We start from the raw sequence: 15,479 nt of genomic DNA on the forward strand, positions 1-15,479 counted from the left end.
AAAGAAATACAACATCCTCTCACTTTCACCTCAGTTTGAGAACTCGTGGTTCACTGTTAACCCACAGACGAGACCCGGGAAGCCTTTCGGTGCAGCTTGGACAGCCTGGCAATGGAGTGTGAAATGCATCAGGACACCAGTGTTCAGAGACCAGTTACACAGTATAAAAATGAAACCAGAACAAACAAGCTAAGAGTTTAAAGCTCTCTCAACACTATTTTTTAAAATACAGATGGGAAAATGATGAATGTCAACATTTTCTAAAGTTATAAAGCAAATGCAAAAATACAATGATTAAAGGAAGTGCAAAAGGAGTCAGCATAGTCATCTGGTTTTGGAAGCTAAAGTCAAAGACAACACTGGTCTAGTAATTTTCCAGCGCTTTTTCTTTAACTTTCTATGCAGCGCACAGATTTGTGTCATCACTGGTTCTGCCTCTCACCTTTTACAGATGTTTTACAGCTGCATTTTAAAGCAGATTTTACAGCAGCCTAACTTGACTCACTTTAGCAGTTATGACCAATGTACACAGCCAGAGAAATCATGAGAATCTGAAGTAAGTATTAATAATCACTGCAGGACCTGTGTCACTTTATTTCCGGGGTTATTTCCAGGCATTCTAGCAATAAGCAACAAAATGTTGCTTCTCTCTGTACCCTTTGAAGGAAAGTCTCCTTAGAGAGAACTGATTTACCAGCAGCTACTACAGTTGTATCCAAAATACTATGAAATATCTTCTGATTCTAAGACTAGAGACCTGCATGGTATTTTAGATATTCCTGCACTGTAGCTTCACATCAAATAGAGAATTTTGATGAAAACACTATTTGGCATCGGTGGTCTCATTCCTTTCACCTTAATTTCATTGAGATAATTATCTCCCTATGCCCTCCCCAACTCCTTCCATTCTTTGGAGAGGTCTAAGCTTGCGTTCTTCAAGGTCATAGGCTTGGGGGAATTTTTGTACAGGGAAGAGTGAAACTTATTAGAACCAACTTGCATATATTGCCTATAATACCTATCACAAGGATTACGTGTTATTCCCGTAGCCGTATTTGCATCCCAGCACGCACATACCATTTCTGAGTCACACCTATCTTTTTAGCTCCCTGTATGAAGTAATACAAAATTAACTGCTGGCCTTCCCCTCCCCCCCCCCTCCTTTTTTTTTTCTTGAAAGAATGCAGCTGCTTGTTCTGGTGTGTCCTTCTTTAGATCTTCCTCAAAGTAGAGCAAAATTCCTTGCATACTAGCAGAAAATTTCCATTCTTTCACTCCTTTTTAGCTATGAAAGCCGTTCTACTGTAGTTTTTACCTTTATCTCTTCCCTGGCCTTTGTTTGTCTTTGATACTTAAGAGGGAAGTTCAGCCTTTCCTCACTACACAAACAGTTTCCATGTTACGCTAACCACACTCTGCTATCTGGACTTCAACAAGTAGCTTAAGAGACTTGAAGAGACTGATCAATCATCATCTTTACACCTTGGGTTTGAACTCAGAGGTTAGATACAAATGCCAACTAAACATGGGCCGCTTTTTAATTGACAGCATGTGTGGGATTCATACTCTGTAGGCTTAAATAGGCAAAAAATTAAGATCTTTCCCCCATCGTCCCAGCTGGCTGCAGACTGTAGCTGTGGCATGCGTAGTCTGTGGTGTGCAGTGCACATCCAGGTTGCAGGATGAAGGCGAATCCACACCAAAGATCAGCGCCCATTTGCAATGTCGTCATAGCCGACCTTACTCTTCTCCTCACTAATATTCATGCTGTGTCACACGGCAAACCGCTACACAAAACTAGCACCAATGTAATTGTGCCTTCTCAAGAAATCTTAGCCTTAATTTTATATGGCTAGCATCAGGTCAGTCAAAGCTGCAAGGTAGTTTTTTGATACTCTCTGAAGACAGAATTAATAACCAGACTACTGCCATAAATATATTAAGTAACTTTAATGCTGCTTAGCATAAGTCTTTGTAATATACTTTCATTCATATACTCCAGTGTAAATGCATTTTATACAATACGAAGTATTTTTAAAAGTCTATGGCTCTAGGTAAAACGTCCACAAAACAAGTTTTAATGCAAGTAGAGAATCAGAAAAAAAAAATACATCAGCCAGTGTACAAAATCTTTGGAAGATAAAAATTTCAGAAAACAAGATATACAAAAAGATCCCATTGCAGTAATTCAGGATGACCGAGTGGTTCCAGTAGTCGGAAGGGCTGCCACTCACTGCTATGTCATCCATAAGAACCTGTCCTGGGTCAGCAGGGACTGCAGGGTGCTACTAGGGGTGGCTGGCTCTCAGAGATCCTTGTACCTGACAAGTTTGACAAAGGAACCTTCATAGCAGACACCCTTGTTGTCTCAAGGAGAATGAGTAGGCCTGGGAATGAAGAAAGTCCTGTCTTCCCTCACCCAACCACCACTGGTCTTTACAAAATATTCAGATGCACTGTCAAGATGTGGTGAGCAAGTTGTTCTATGAATGACAAGGAGCCTTCATTCCACCAGGTTATCAATTTGGCACTATTTCACAAGAGCAAAAATTATTTACTAGCATTATAAGAAAAAGTTTCACCATCTGCAAAATGGCATGACTGTTAGGGAGCAGACTGCAATGCTATTGTTAATTTTTGTTAAATTAATTTTCTATATGTAATATTGCATGTAATTATACAACAGGGGTATTCAAGAGAGGCTCAATTAAACTTCATTTGTGCCGAAAGCAAACTCCATAGTGGGCGGATCACTTTACATTCCACTGCTTTCAGTAAGATGTTGCATAGGCATCTGTCCAAATAAAAACACCTTTACAACATTGCAGGTCTAGAACGCAACAAATAACACACTGCAAGAATCGAGGTCAGACATTATTCCCCATTTGGTAACATTCCATTCAAATTATATTGACTCACATAATAAGTAACAAATGCAGAACTTGAAGTAACAAAAACAAAGCTGTACTCCAACAAAGTAAAACAGTGCAAATATTCCTGTTAAACAAAAATATACCATGTATATACACACACAACACAAATGCACTGTTTTGTTTTGCAGTATAAATAGATCTGATTGAGCTAAATTCCTAAAACTAATGAACTACTGACTGACAGTCCCAAACAGTTTCCATTTACTAAGGAATACAGTAAGCCTTAAGGACCAAATGACGCGAGCTGGATATGGCTATAAAAGAGTATCAGAAGATTTCACTGGGTGGATATTTAAAGTATTTTCTCTGTACATCAAAGCCAATAATATATATACTAAGGTGGTATCACAAAGTCAGCTTCGGCTTTGGTCACGCAAGGAGCAGCACACGGAAAACCCGTGAGTCCACAAGGAGCCTCAAGGCTCTACCTGTGAGGAATGCACCGTAACGCTGCAAAACACTGAAGGCCCAATGCCAGGACTTAACAAGGGGGGAGCTTTTTAGCTGCCTATGCAGTTAACATGTTTGTTTAGTTTCCATTTTCTTCCTCTTCTGATTCAGCACTAGAATTCTGTTATCTGCTAATGACACATCTGTCTATCCCTGAACTCTATAATACCATACAATTAGTGTGCTTCTAATGAGGACACAATAAAAGTAAAAAACTAGGAAGGGAAGAGATGGAAACTTGTTTTCTGTTAAGGAAATCCTGATTATGGGTTATTTGCATTTCAGCACTTTAAAACAGATTTTAAGCAAAAAAAAAAAGTCCTTTTGGAATTAGATTACAGTAAAACAGACAAGTAGCACTTAATTTGATCTGAAGTGGAACACTCAGGCATTAACCTCTCTTCAACTGCTATAGCCTCCATCTCCTTAATGCCAGGGCTGTGCTGCAACCATAACAAACAGCTGTTGCAAAGGCAAAAATCTAGAGGAGCAGCAAGGAAAAAAAGAAGAAAAAAAGAAAAAAGTGAACAACACATTATATTGTTCGACATTTTTTTTCTATTATAAATGCATACAGGAACACAAATGATTCAAAAGTTACCTCCCCCAACCAAAAGGTAAAGATTAAGGCAAAGTTTTCTCATGAACCTCTCTGTTATAACCCCATGTTATCGCTTTTAACTTGCTTGCTTCAGAAGACATTTTGAAATACAATCTGAAACAGAATGTCTGCATAAGTTATGGTACAAAGTAATCATGCGTGTATGTAAAACACATTCAGTTTTCTCTTATGTAGACTGATGAAACATTAATCTTAGATTTGTTTCCAAATGAATGCCTTTACCGGCAAACAACTAAGATGACATCCCTCTGAACAGCAGAACTCTTACTCGCAGAAATACAGAAACAGCTTCAAATCTGGCCTCCTTGACCAGATAACCAGCCATTAGAACAACTTCCTGAGAAATGAAAAATGCCAGGAAGTTGCTATTGCTCAAGGGCTGAACTGAATAGGTTTGAACTGAAGGTCATGCCACAGCAATCTTGAATATATAATGTAAAACAGAAGGAAGAAACGAGAAACTGAATTGCTGAAAAAAATAGTTTCTCATATTGTCCATCGCTAATGATGGATTCTGTCTCTTACAACAGAGAGATTCAGACATAACAACCTATCCCTTGCTTTCCATATAAGAGTTAATTTGACAATTAAAGTTTTGAATAGGTGCTACGCCTTAGAACTATCACTCATCTAAAATGAACATACATACTTTTAATCACAGTATACAACAGTAATTTTCAAAGACAAAAAGGTAGCAACCTTTTGGATTTTTCCATGTAGATCACAGGACCGTTTTAATGAAGTATTTCAAAGGATTATATTTTTTTTTCTGTATGTCCTGACTTTCTAATTATATACTTTTGGAAAAAATGCAAAGACACTAAAGACTACAGTTACCTGATTCACCATTTCCCAGCACCTCTTAATTAAGAATACTGAGGCAAGAGGCAAATTACAAGAGAGTCTCTTCCTCCCCTATCTTGACAGGGATTTGAGGGGCTTGAAGAACTGAATTCTCTCTTGGAAAAATAGTATGGAAGGGGGAAAGGATCCCTTGGAGCCCCCAGTACCCTGTTGTCAGACAAAATGACTGAAGTGAACGTATATTTAGTGGGATCTGAACACACTGAACAAGGACTGAAGACCTACACTTAAGGGTAGAATTTCAGAGACTTGCTTAGTATAAAGCTCTCCCTCAGTTCAGGCACAGCTAACGAGACACCATGTCTGTCCTTGTGCCATATGGCCATACAGGGATCAGATGTGCTCGAGTGTGTTACTGGCAACTGGATAATGGTGATGCACTCTGGACTTGGAGACTGACAAGCTCACCTCACCCCTTCAGGGACTTGTTTGCTAAAGCAAAAGGCCTTTCCTTTTTATTCTCCTCTTGCAGAGGGAATGCGAACCTTACACCTTATGTTCATCTGGTTTTATCTTAAGATGAACTTAAGGTGTTTACTGTGCAAAATTTATAGTGTATTTAGTTTTAAGGACAACAGATACCCACAGAGGGTTTTAGAAGCTATTAAGCTTCCAAATACATACATACAGTGATTAGGTTTCTTAATACATACAGTTCCCTGAGGTATGCAAGACCCTCGGAATGGTAGAAAAAAATAAGAGCAGTAGTTTCAGTTAAGTTAAGCCTCCTGGCACACCTCTACTTGTCCTTCAGGAGTCCAGCAGGGAGAAAGATAGACTGACTCAGCCATGCACACCCACAGCACCAGATACAGTGATTCAGTGATGATGCAACTACAGTGAGAAAAATGCAGTCTGAGCTTAGGCTATCAATAAAAGCGCTCTAATCCTTGCCATAAAAGACAACAGGGCCCTTACAGATAACTTTTATGCCTGATGTAGTTAAGTATATATCTGGAGCTTCACAAGGACCTAGTCCAAGGTTTTTTCCCCATGGCATGTTCAGGACTATCTAAATGGTATAAATAAAAAGGCAACGGAAAGTTTGAGCACAGAAGCATAAATTCACATCTGGTGCTTTCATGAAGGCTCAGTTGTTATCCTTTTCTTTTATTCTACTAACCAACATTGCTTTTACAAAATATCTCATCTAAAAATTATAAGCTGCAGTAATCATATATTTAAAACACTCTAGTGAAGAGTAGCAAATGAGCACCTATGACATTACCATTAGCTTATTTCAATATTTTTTGCATGTCGCTGTTAGACACTATCTGATGCTCTCAAAGACAATCCTTTCTCTCACAGCTCCCCTTTCTATTCCAGCTTGCTGTTCAGTTCCCAAGTTGAATGGTTGGCTACAAGGGCTTACAACAGACTTCCGTTCCCCAGATACAAATATTTGAAATACATACCGAGGCTGCTATGCTTATGTTATATTCATGATCATCTAGAATCTTCTCTTGTGTGGTGGAATTGAATTTGCGGGGAAAGTGATGCAGAGATGTAGTTGCTGCTTGCAGTAGAAAAGCTCCAAAATAAAAGACAAAAGTAGCCCCATGGAAAAGAAAATCCTGAAAAACAAATAAACAGAATCAGTCTCGGCTGCAATACATGTTTAATTCTTCTGGTCTCAGTACAAACGAAACCCAACATTGAAACATGAAACGAGCACTGATAACAATAACTTTAGATAAGCAGGGTTAAATCCATCCGAGAGCTTAACCTGGACAAGTTTTCATAGCTGCGTGCCATTATAAGCAATTCACTAACATAATTAGTGACAAAGGGCAACTCTCCCTCTCCCCAAACCCTACATTCTTTCAAATTAAGAGGCACATGCTCATCTATATGTATATATGCTGACCTTTTAGATCTCTTCAAAGCTATTAGAGCTTACAGAACTCTCCCTTCTTATGGCTTAGATAAAAAATAGGGGACATACAGGCCAACTTTATCATAATTCATGCAATACAATACAAGCTTGCAGTCCCCCCACATCCCTTCTCAGCTATAACCTAAGCTCCAGAAGTCCTCCTCCACGCTTAAATTTTGCTTCTGTAAATACCCAGAAACACCTCAGCCTTGACACAGCTGAAGTTTACTTCCTGATACAATCAGAATCCGAGAATTGAGGCATTTCCCCAACTCTCTCTGACTTGGCTCTACCCAAAATACAGGAATTCAGAAGTACTTCATGATACTGTGGAATAAAATGTCTGAGACTTGAGATGACAACAGTTAGGATTTACTTTAAATATGCTTCTCTCTTGGCCTTCTCTAGGCGACTCCCTCCTCTGTGGTGAATCCTAGCTGAACACAAGGTTTAGACATCTAACTCTCATTTCTGGATTCCATTCCTGGAGCACATGAAAAAGCAGCTCTGGTGCCTAAATCTCTTTGCAGGTTTTATTTCAAAGTCCAGTGTTCCACACAGTAAGACCCAAGATATGGTCCAGTACAGTTTTAAAATGTCTAAGATATTCTTCCAATATCATCTTCTGTTGTTGAGTCTGCAAAGCTGACATTTGCACTGCACTTAGCTCCTGAGTCCATACAACATATACTGGGTTCTGTAACTATACCTATGCAGATCCGCAAAAGCCATAGACACAATTTTTAAAATTATACATAAGTATATATACGGGTTTTGATGATATCCACATTATATAGTCTATCTCCAGCAGTAATTAACTCCTTCTTCGCTTTTACTCCACTTGAGTGCAATGGACTACCTGTATGCCAAGAGTGAGAATCCAGGGTACACCATGTGAGTCCATCACAACAGCAGACAGCATTCATACGCACTAGAAACTACTGTTCAACATTCTTACCTACTGACTGACTGATATCAAAGTGAGAATGTGCTGCATTTCCTTGTTTAGAGAATTGTTTCTTCGTAGATGTGAAATTTTTCTTTTTATCGAATTTTCTTTTCAAACCCATCAGTTGTTCCATGTTTGATAGCAGCTAAAGCTACTTAAATCACACCTAGTCAGTTTTGATAAGTTACAATATAAGCTGTTACTACTGTTTCCCATTCCACTTAGATCAGAAAATAATTTTCTCTTAATTAAGAATCATTTGAGGTTAGGTCATAGTGTGTACTGCTTTTCTTAATAACTGCTCATTAGTGGGAATCCAAGTTTTGGCAAAAGAGCTGCAGTAATTTCAAATTTCTGGTTTTCCATCCTTGCTGGGTTGTTGGGGTTTATTTTCCATTTTTTAAAAACAACTACTTCCTCTTGGAGTATCACCAGGAGGCCCCACTTACATCAACAGAACTGAGAAGGGGACAGAGGGTGGCTTCCTGACCTAGCTAGATAGCCTTCATGTGCTAGCCTTGACAGATCTCAAGCTTTGGGCATAAGACACGCTCCCTCAGGCTCCAGCTCTGCTGTATGTCTGTACCTCATAGAAAAAAACAGCATGAGAGTGCTGAAGCATCAGAGAAGCTGCACTGCTCTGCTGCAGCTGGGGGAGGCACTTCTCCCCACCAGACGCTTACTATGGTGGCTTCCCCCACTCACTGGCGCCAGCAGACAGACACACACACACATTTCATGTCACCGCCTACGTGCACCATGTCAGACTGTGTGCAGGTGTGTGTTCACTGCGTGACAAACACTGGACCTCCTGTCATGGCCTGACATAAACATTTCATAGCACAGGATTTCAGCAGCTTGAAAGGTCTGCGTAAACCCATAGGTAATCAGGACAACCATTATTCTTGGGCTGCTAAATACCTAGCATGCAACTATGTCAGTGTCACCGGCTGTACGCTTTTGCCACCACTGCTCATGAAGGAGCACAAATAGCTCCATGAGGAAGACAGTGGTGATTGCATACAGGAGAGGTATTTTCAGAAGACAAACTCTTTCATTTCCTTCATTCTCACGCCAAACCCTCTAATTTCCTTCTCCTGGCAGCAATTATAGTGAAGCTATGTAGCATCAGTAAGGTTTCATGCTCATACGTTGATGGTTTCTGTGACCAAAAAACCCCAAGATCTTACAAGGGAGGTTTTTTGGTTTTTTAGTAATTGTTTGCGTGGTGCCTAACTCCTCCCTGCCTCCACACTTGTATAATCACTGAAATCTCATACAAAGTGTATGTAAAACACTACCAGATCTGCATGATAGGTTAGTTCACATCTAATTTTGTAAATGAGTGTGTTGTGAGTCAGGCTATAAAGGACAGTATTTGTCATACCATCTGGCTTAATACAGTGATGTAGAGTGATGTATCTCCATAAGGTCCGTATTTCCCCCCATCTTTTCACTCCGTACCATCTTATTTTTTAAGTACCTGTATTAGAATCAATGGAGCTACTTATGATGTTAGGTATTACTAAATGCAGGGCTGTTAGAATCCCATGCTATTTTTCGAATTTACATTTAAACTCCTGGAGTCTTAAACCACATTTGTTCATGAATCTCTAAATGAAGCTATAATGGTCCAATATAACTAAGTCATCACTCTTCCCATTTTTGACCTAATCTAATGACCTATAGCTTCTGAGTTCTATTGTAAATTCAATTTATATAATAGCAAAACCCACGTATTTATCCAAATAAATGCCAACCTAAAACAATCAGGTACACCTTTTTATTTTTAGTAATAAAAATAGTTTTAGTGTTTCTAGTAATTATTTATTTGCAACAGAAGGTAAAAAATCCTTTTGAAGTGCTGCAAAAGAGTTTACTGCCAGCAAGTTACAGAACATTTGGGTACCTGAAAATAGTGGTCAAATGATCTATCTAGTGTCATTTTTGTTGACAGCTGGAAGGGACTGGATTTCCGCTACCATGTTAGAGATAAAACGATTCACTCTGCATTTATTTAAGATGTTGACTTAGTTATGACAGCTTTTTAAATTAAGTTACAGAGTCCCACAGATGCAGCTTTTATACAAGCCATGTAGCAATTTCCTGACATGGGAAGTCTTTCAGTAATTTATCATATACAAGGGGACAAAATTAACTGCACAACAAATCACTGCCAGCATCAAGTAGCCAATGTGTAAGGCAGGCTTACACAACTGCTATAAGATCACCATTTGTATAGCATTTTTAATCTCTAAAAGGCTATGCCCTCACCCAGCAACTCTTAAATAGATGCATGATTGTAAATTGGCAAACAGTTTCAATGAAACCCAGGACACTATTAATTTACTTAAGTTATGCACATGCTCAAGGGTTTTGTTGCATCATAACTTATGAGGATGTTGCAGCATAAGTCTCTGTAAAGGCCTCTGTAATTGTAACTCATTATTAGCCTCATTACTGCCTGTATTGTGCTGGAAAGCTGACACTGTATGTATGTGTATTCACTATCAAAGTGCAAAGTTTGTTCCAATAGAATCCAGTCTGTTACCACTGATGGGCTTTGAAGTTATCAGTTAGAGCACCAAACTCATGAAGCTCTTTGATTTGCTTTGAAAACCTTTTGTTTTAAGGGACTGCCTGTGAATAACTTGAACAGATAAATAACCACAGATGTTGATACTGAAGCATGCACTTCCAGCTATGATCAATAGAAACAGGAAAACCAAGCTGCACAGGAGGAAGGTGAAGGTGATCAGCAGTTACGAACAGCCATACTCTAATATTTTAGAAGTTCTGTTCCTTTTGGAAGATTTTTTTGGATGTTCCCATTCTGATCACAGTTTTACCACCTCTTATTACTCACTTCCAGTAATATAATAGAGAGCGATACCATCTCGTACTCAACTACTGAAGTGCTAAAAACTCAAAAGTAAAAAACAATTAACGACAACAGAAGAGTACACATATTAGCAGTCAATAATCTGAGGTATCCATGTTGTTGGTAAAAACTAGAGTCAACGTTTCCCTTTTTTTATAGGAAGGTTTAGCCTGTGAGAACTACTGGCACAAGCTGTAACAATCCATTACAGCAAAAATCAAGTTTTGTCTTCACAACAAAGAAAGGCTGAGCAGAGTATAATGGTATCTGTAGTCTCACTAGTCTTCCTCTAAGATAAATGTTAAGTTTCCTAAAAAGATGTTAAGCTATATCATACTGTAGGTGATGCTGTCTTTGACTGCCTAAGGTCTAACAGCCACCCACCAATGCTGCCCTAGCTTTAAAGAACTGACTCAGAAGTCAGCAGAAGACTTTCTTAGGAACTAGAGGAGACTTCCTGGGTGCTTTAGTCCAGTCTGTGCAATCTCAGACAAACACCACCACGCAATGTGTTCACAAATGTATCACTTCCTTTACAACATTAGATGTATCTTTCTATCCCCCATTATTCACAGGGTGTTACTACCACTTCTCTAATAGTCAGAAAATATTTTCTGATTTCCAGTCCACAATTATTTCTAGCCATTTAAACCAATTTGTTGTGATGCCTTGTTAAACTAGTCCTCTTCCTGCTGCTCATGCATTTCGTGTGCTCATAGAGGACAAGTATACTCCTTCAATCAAAAGTTTCAAAAGCTGGTCTCTTCCAGCTTCCATCATCAAACAGGTCCTGTAGTTCCTCTGTCATCCCTGTACTCTTTCCAGTTTTGAATTTCTCTGTTTTGAAAAACTTTTTCCTAAAACAGAAGTCTGGGCATTAAGACTTAGGATCTCATGAAATGATTTTCAGTTTATAAAACAAAGGGAATCCTTAAATAAAGAAAAAAATCTTACCGTCTGGTTCCAGTTGACAGCAATTCTATTTGCATAACCAAAGAGGAACACACAGAGGAACACAATGGACAGGAACCACGAAGTCACCGCTACAAACATTACCCATCCCTGCAGCAGCGGCAGTGGAACGTGAGTAGAAGCTACCAAAATCCAGACTATCGTTCCAAACAGCTGCAAAGAAAGGAATACAGACGATCAACTGAAAGATAACTTTTATTCAGTCCTTTCTGCCTAAGAATTAATATCACACATCAACATGTCCTCAGATTACTTTTAGGAACCAAGAGGAAGCACTTCAAAAGTACTCAGAGAGCCCAAGTGCAGTTCTCAGAAACAATAGGCACTAAGTGGCAGTAAGAGAAGCCACTCTGAAATTCTTAAAAGCTCTTAAAATAGTCTTGAATATGGGATTTACAAACCTAGGTGACTTGCGTGCTGATGCTGAAAATTTTACCCTTGCTCTCATTTTGAGGGAAATAGAAGAGATGTGAAAACACGGCTCACACACACAAACATTTATATATGTAATCTCTTTATATATGCTAAAGTTAGCATGACAAGGACGTACACCAGATTTGGATTCAGTCTCATACTGTTTAGCTTTGTAGTCCTAATTAGATGAGATACAGAAAAGAGAAGAAACTGCATTCTCTTTTTCCATGCATTTGTAATAAAAAGCTGACAGAGAACACATTAAGCAATAAAGAGAAAACTGGAATACAGAATAAGGCAAATTGTAAATTATGTTGTAATGGCTAGAAAAACACACAGCTTTCCAGAATTTTCATAACCCAGGGAAGAATTCAGGACTGCCAATTTTCTTTTCAGCATACCGATTGCAGTGCATGAGTGGTGGGGATGCTGTGCTATGATGGGCTGATGGAGAATTTACACACTCTAAGGCTTGCCTGGTTTAATCAACTCTTGGCCTAATAGTTGGTACCATTTCTCCCTGCAAATCCTGCCTCTTTATAAAAAAGGATAACTGGAGAAAATCATAATTGCCTCTGAAGTATGTTCATTTATAACAAAAAGGTTTAACTTCATAATCCAACCTGCTGTGTAGTGACAGCCACGATCAATTTCCAAGCAATTTACTACTTTCCTGTTTAAATCCTACAGATTTACAACTACAAAGTCAGAGGTTACATTTTCAGCTTCAGAGAACTTTCTTTTGACTCAAGGTTGGATGAAAGATACCTTTCAAAAGATACCTGCTTGTAAAACTAGTTGGTTCCTCTCTCATGTTACACTGCAGTAGCATGTATGTAAAGATGCATTGCTAGTCTCAGTTCAAAGCTCCCAAAGGTTTATGTATTAGCCTTCAAGTTGTTCTCTAGAATTCCTTTTTTAGCTGCTGTAAAGAATCAAACTTTCTCTCATTTCACAAGACTGCGGGTGCCAGTCTGTTACTCAGAGACCAGATAGTGATGGGCAGTGAGGAAGCTGAAGGGATAGCAGAAAGTGTCTGTTAAACAAAAAGCAAAGACACGTGGAATGTTTTCAGTATTTTGAATATGCAATCTTTCTTAAAAATAGATTTAGAAATACAGCGTAGAGACAGCTAATCTCAGCACTCACCGTCATGCCATTTCCCTCACACTACACCTGTCCACTTCAGCTGTATAATAAGTTGGCCAACCTAATTAACCTTTTGTTCCTCCTGACTCAGGGCCTGATTTAGCGCCCGGACCTGTGCTCGGAGCTCTTTGCCCGGGTGCAGTTTTCCAGCTGGCAGGGTGGGATCCATCTCACAGACTGGGACCTGAGCAGCATTCAGCTTCGACACCCAAAACAACCAATATTAATAAAATCAGGCCCATAACACACGCACACAGTCAAAAACCGGTGTAACGCTCCATGGGTCTGGGGCTTTGTGTGGCTCAGAGCCCTCAACAGGTGAAACAACCCCGCTGAAACCCATCTCCACGGGCCTCCTCGCTGCCGCCCCTCCAGGGCCGCCGCCGCCCGGCCCGAGGGGAGCAAACAGGCCGGAGGGAGCGCAGACGGGTCCCCTCTGTCCTTCCCGGCACAGCCCCGCGTCCCAGACACCGGCGCCGGAGCGGGGCGGCCCGGGGTCTCCCCGCTGCCGCCGCCTCGGTCGCCCGCACCTTTCCCGCTCACAAAATGGCAGGTGAGGAGCGCGGGCGACGCGGGGCTGCTGCCCGGCCGGCCCCGGGCAGAGGCACGTCGTCGGGTGTCCCCCGTCCCCGGGCGCCGGGGGAAGGAGACGGGCGCCAGGCAGCCGGGCGCGGAGCCGCGTCGGGGCGCTGAGGGGAGGGAAAAGCGCGGGAAGGCCAGTGGCCGCTGCCCCCCCGCCGCCGCCTCCTCCCGTCCCCGCACTCACGATCTCCAGGAAGATGACGGCTCCCGAGTAGGTGCGCAGTATGTCCAGGCCGGAGGGCAAAGTGACTCGGGGCGGCGGGAAGTAGGCGGCGGGGTTGGGAGGCGGCGGCATGGACGAGGCTTCCCTGGGCAACATGTTGCTGTGGCGGCGGCTGCCGAGCGCGGCGGGGACGGCCGAGCGGCGGCCAGGTGGGCGAGGAGGAGGAGGAGGCGGCGGCGGCGGCGGCGGAGGGAGCAGGTGCGGGCGGGCCTGTGCGCGCCGCCCCGGCCGCCTCCCTCCTGCCCGCCCCAGCGCCGGGCCCGCCCCGCCTCGCCCGGGCCTGGGCGGGCGGCCCCGGGGTACCGGGCACCGGCCCGGCCCCGCTTTACCGCGCCCGGAGGGAGGCGGTGTGCGGGCAGGGGCAGTCTCTCCCCAAAGGAGCTGGGCCGCGGCCGGCCGGTGGCTCCCGGCTTCCCCCGGAGCGCTGTGAGTGTCGGCAGCGGTGTGCAGCCCTCCTCCTTCACAAGCCCTGAGTCGAATCCAGACAAACTTAACGGCGTTATTTCTTAAAGCCAGTTTGCGAAAGGTTGCGATTTACCTTCTTTACTGAGATTCTGGAGCGCGTCCAGAGAAGGGCAACGAAGCTGGTGAGGGGTCTAGAGCATAAGTCTTATGAGGAGCGGCTGAGGTTGTTTAGCCTGGAGAAAAGGAGTCTGAGGGGAGACCTTAACGCTCTCTACAACTACCTGAAAGGAGGGTGTGGAGAGGTGGGGGTCGGTCTCTTCTCCCAAGTAACAAGTGACAGGACAAGAAGACATGGCTCAAGTTGCGCCAGGGGAGGTTTAAACTGGATATTAGGAAAAATTTTGTTATGGAAAGGGTTATCAAGCCTTGGAACAGGCTGCCCAGGGAAGTGGTGGAATCGCCATCCCTGGAGGTATTTAAAAGATGTGTAGACGTGGTGCTGAGGGACATCGTTTAGTGGTGTTTTTTTCAGTGTTAGGCTGATGGTTGGACTCCATGATCTGAAAGGTCCCTTCCAACCCAGACGATTCTATGATTCTGCTTACAGATATTTGAGGCTTCGAAATTACAAGGTTACGCCTTTTTTTTTTTTTCCTTTAAAGGAACTTAATAGGTCACCCATTCAAAATACCCAAACTATTTAATGCGTATATTCTTTTCATTCAATCTGACTCAACCATGCACAACTACTTAAAAGTAATAGAAAATGTTTGTCTGATGTAAAAAGTTTTGGGTAGGTGCAAATCTAGAAAGGTATGTGTTCATCAGACCACTTACAATTCATTTTCTCATGCTTCTTAGTGTAAATATCTTCTCTGAATGCAGGAATTGTTATCATCCAGCATTTTTGCTATTTCTCCTTGTGTGGCTTAGGATGGAGTGTCCTGTCACTGCGACGACTAAGCACAGCTTCAGCCTGTGTTATCCCATGCAGTGTTTCTGAGTGTTTATCCTCAACTATTTTAAAGATTACATTTTAAGAAGGTTTCATGCAAATGTATGCAGCTGCTCTGGAGGCTGAAACAGCTGGGGCGTTAACACTGTATTCCTTTATTTTTAGTTGTGTGATGTCTCTCGGTTTTTCTTTAATGATGACAAG

At 41.7% G+C, this 15,479-nt stretch overlaps 1 protein-coding gene across 1 annotated transcript; it reads right to left on the reverse strand.

Moving 5' to 3' along the window:
* Nucleotides 1-1,190: 1,190 nt before the first annotated feature.
* Nucleotides 1,191-14,078, reverse strand: MAL2 (mal, T cell differentiation protein 2). Its single transcript, XM_054191672.1, has 4 exons — nt 13,877-14,078; nt 11,530-11,700; nt 6,285-6,443; nt 1,191-3,864 (listed from the first exon to the last, which is right to left on the reverse strand). The coding sequence occupies exons 1-4, from the start codon at nt 14,009-14,011 to the stop codon at nt 3,793-3,795; spliced, it is 537 nt and encodes a 178-aa protein (XP_054047647.1). The 5' UTR covers nt 14,012-14,078; the 3' UTR covers nt 1,191-3,792.
* Between the last annotated feature and the right edge of the window lie 1,401 nt (nt 14,079-15,479).

The sequence above is a fragment of the Rissa tridactyla genome, chromosome 2, assembly GCF_028500815.1.
Source record: "Rissa tridactyla isolate bRisTri1 chromosome 2, bRisTri1.patW.cur.20221130, whole genome shotgun sequence".
NCBI lineage: Eukaryota > Metazoa > Chordata > Aves > Charadriiformes > Laridae > Rissa > Rissa tridactyla.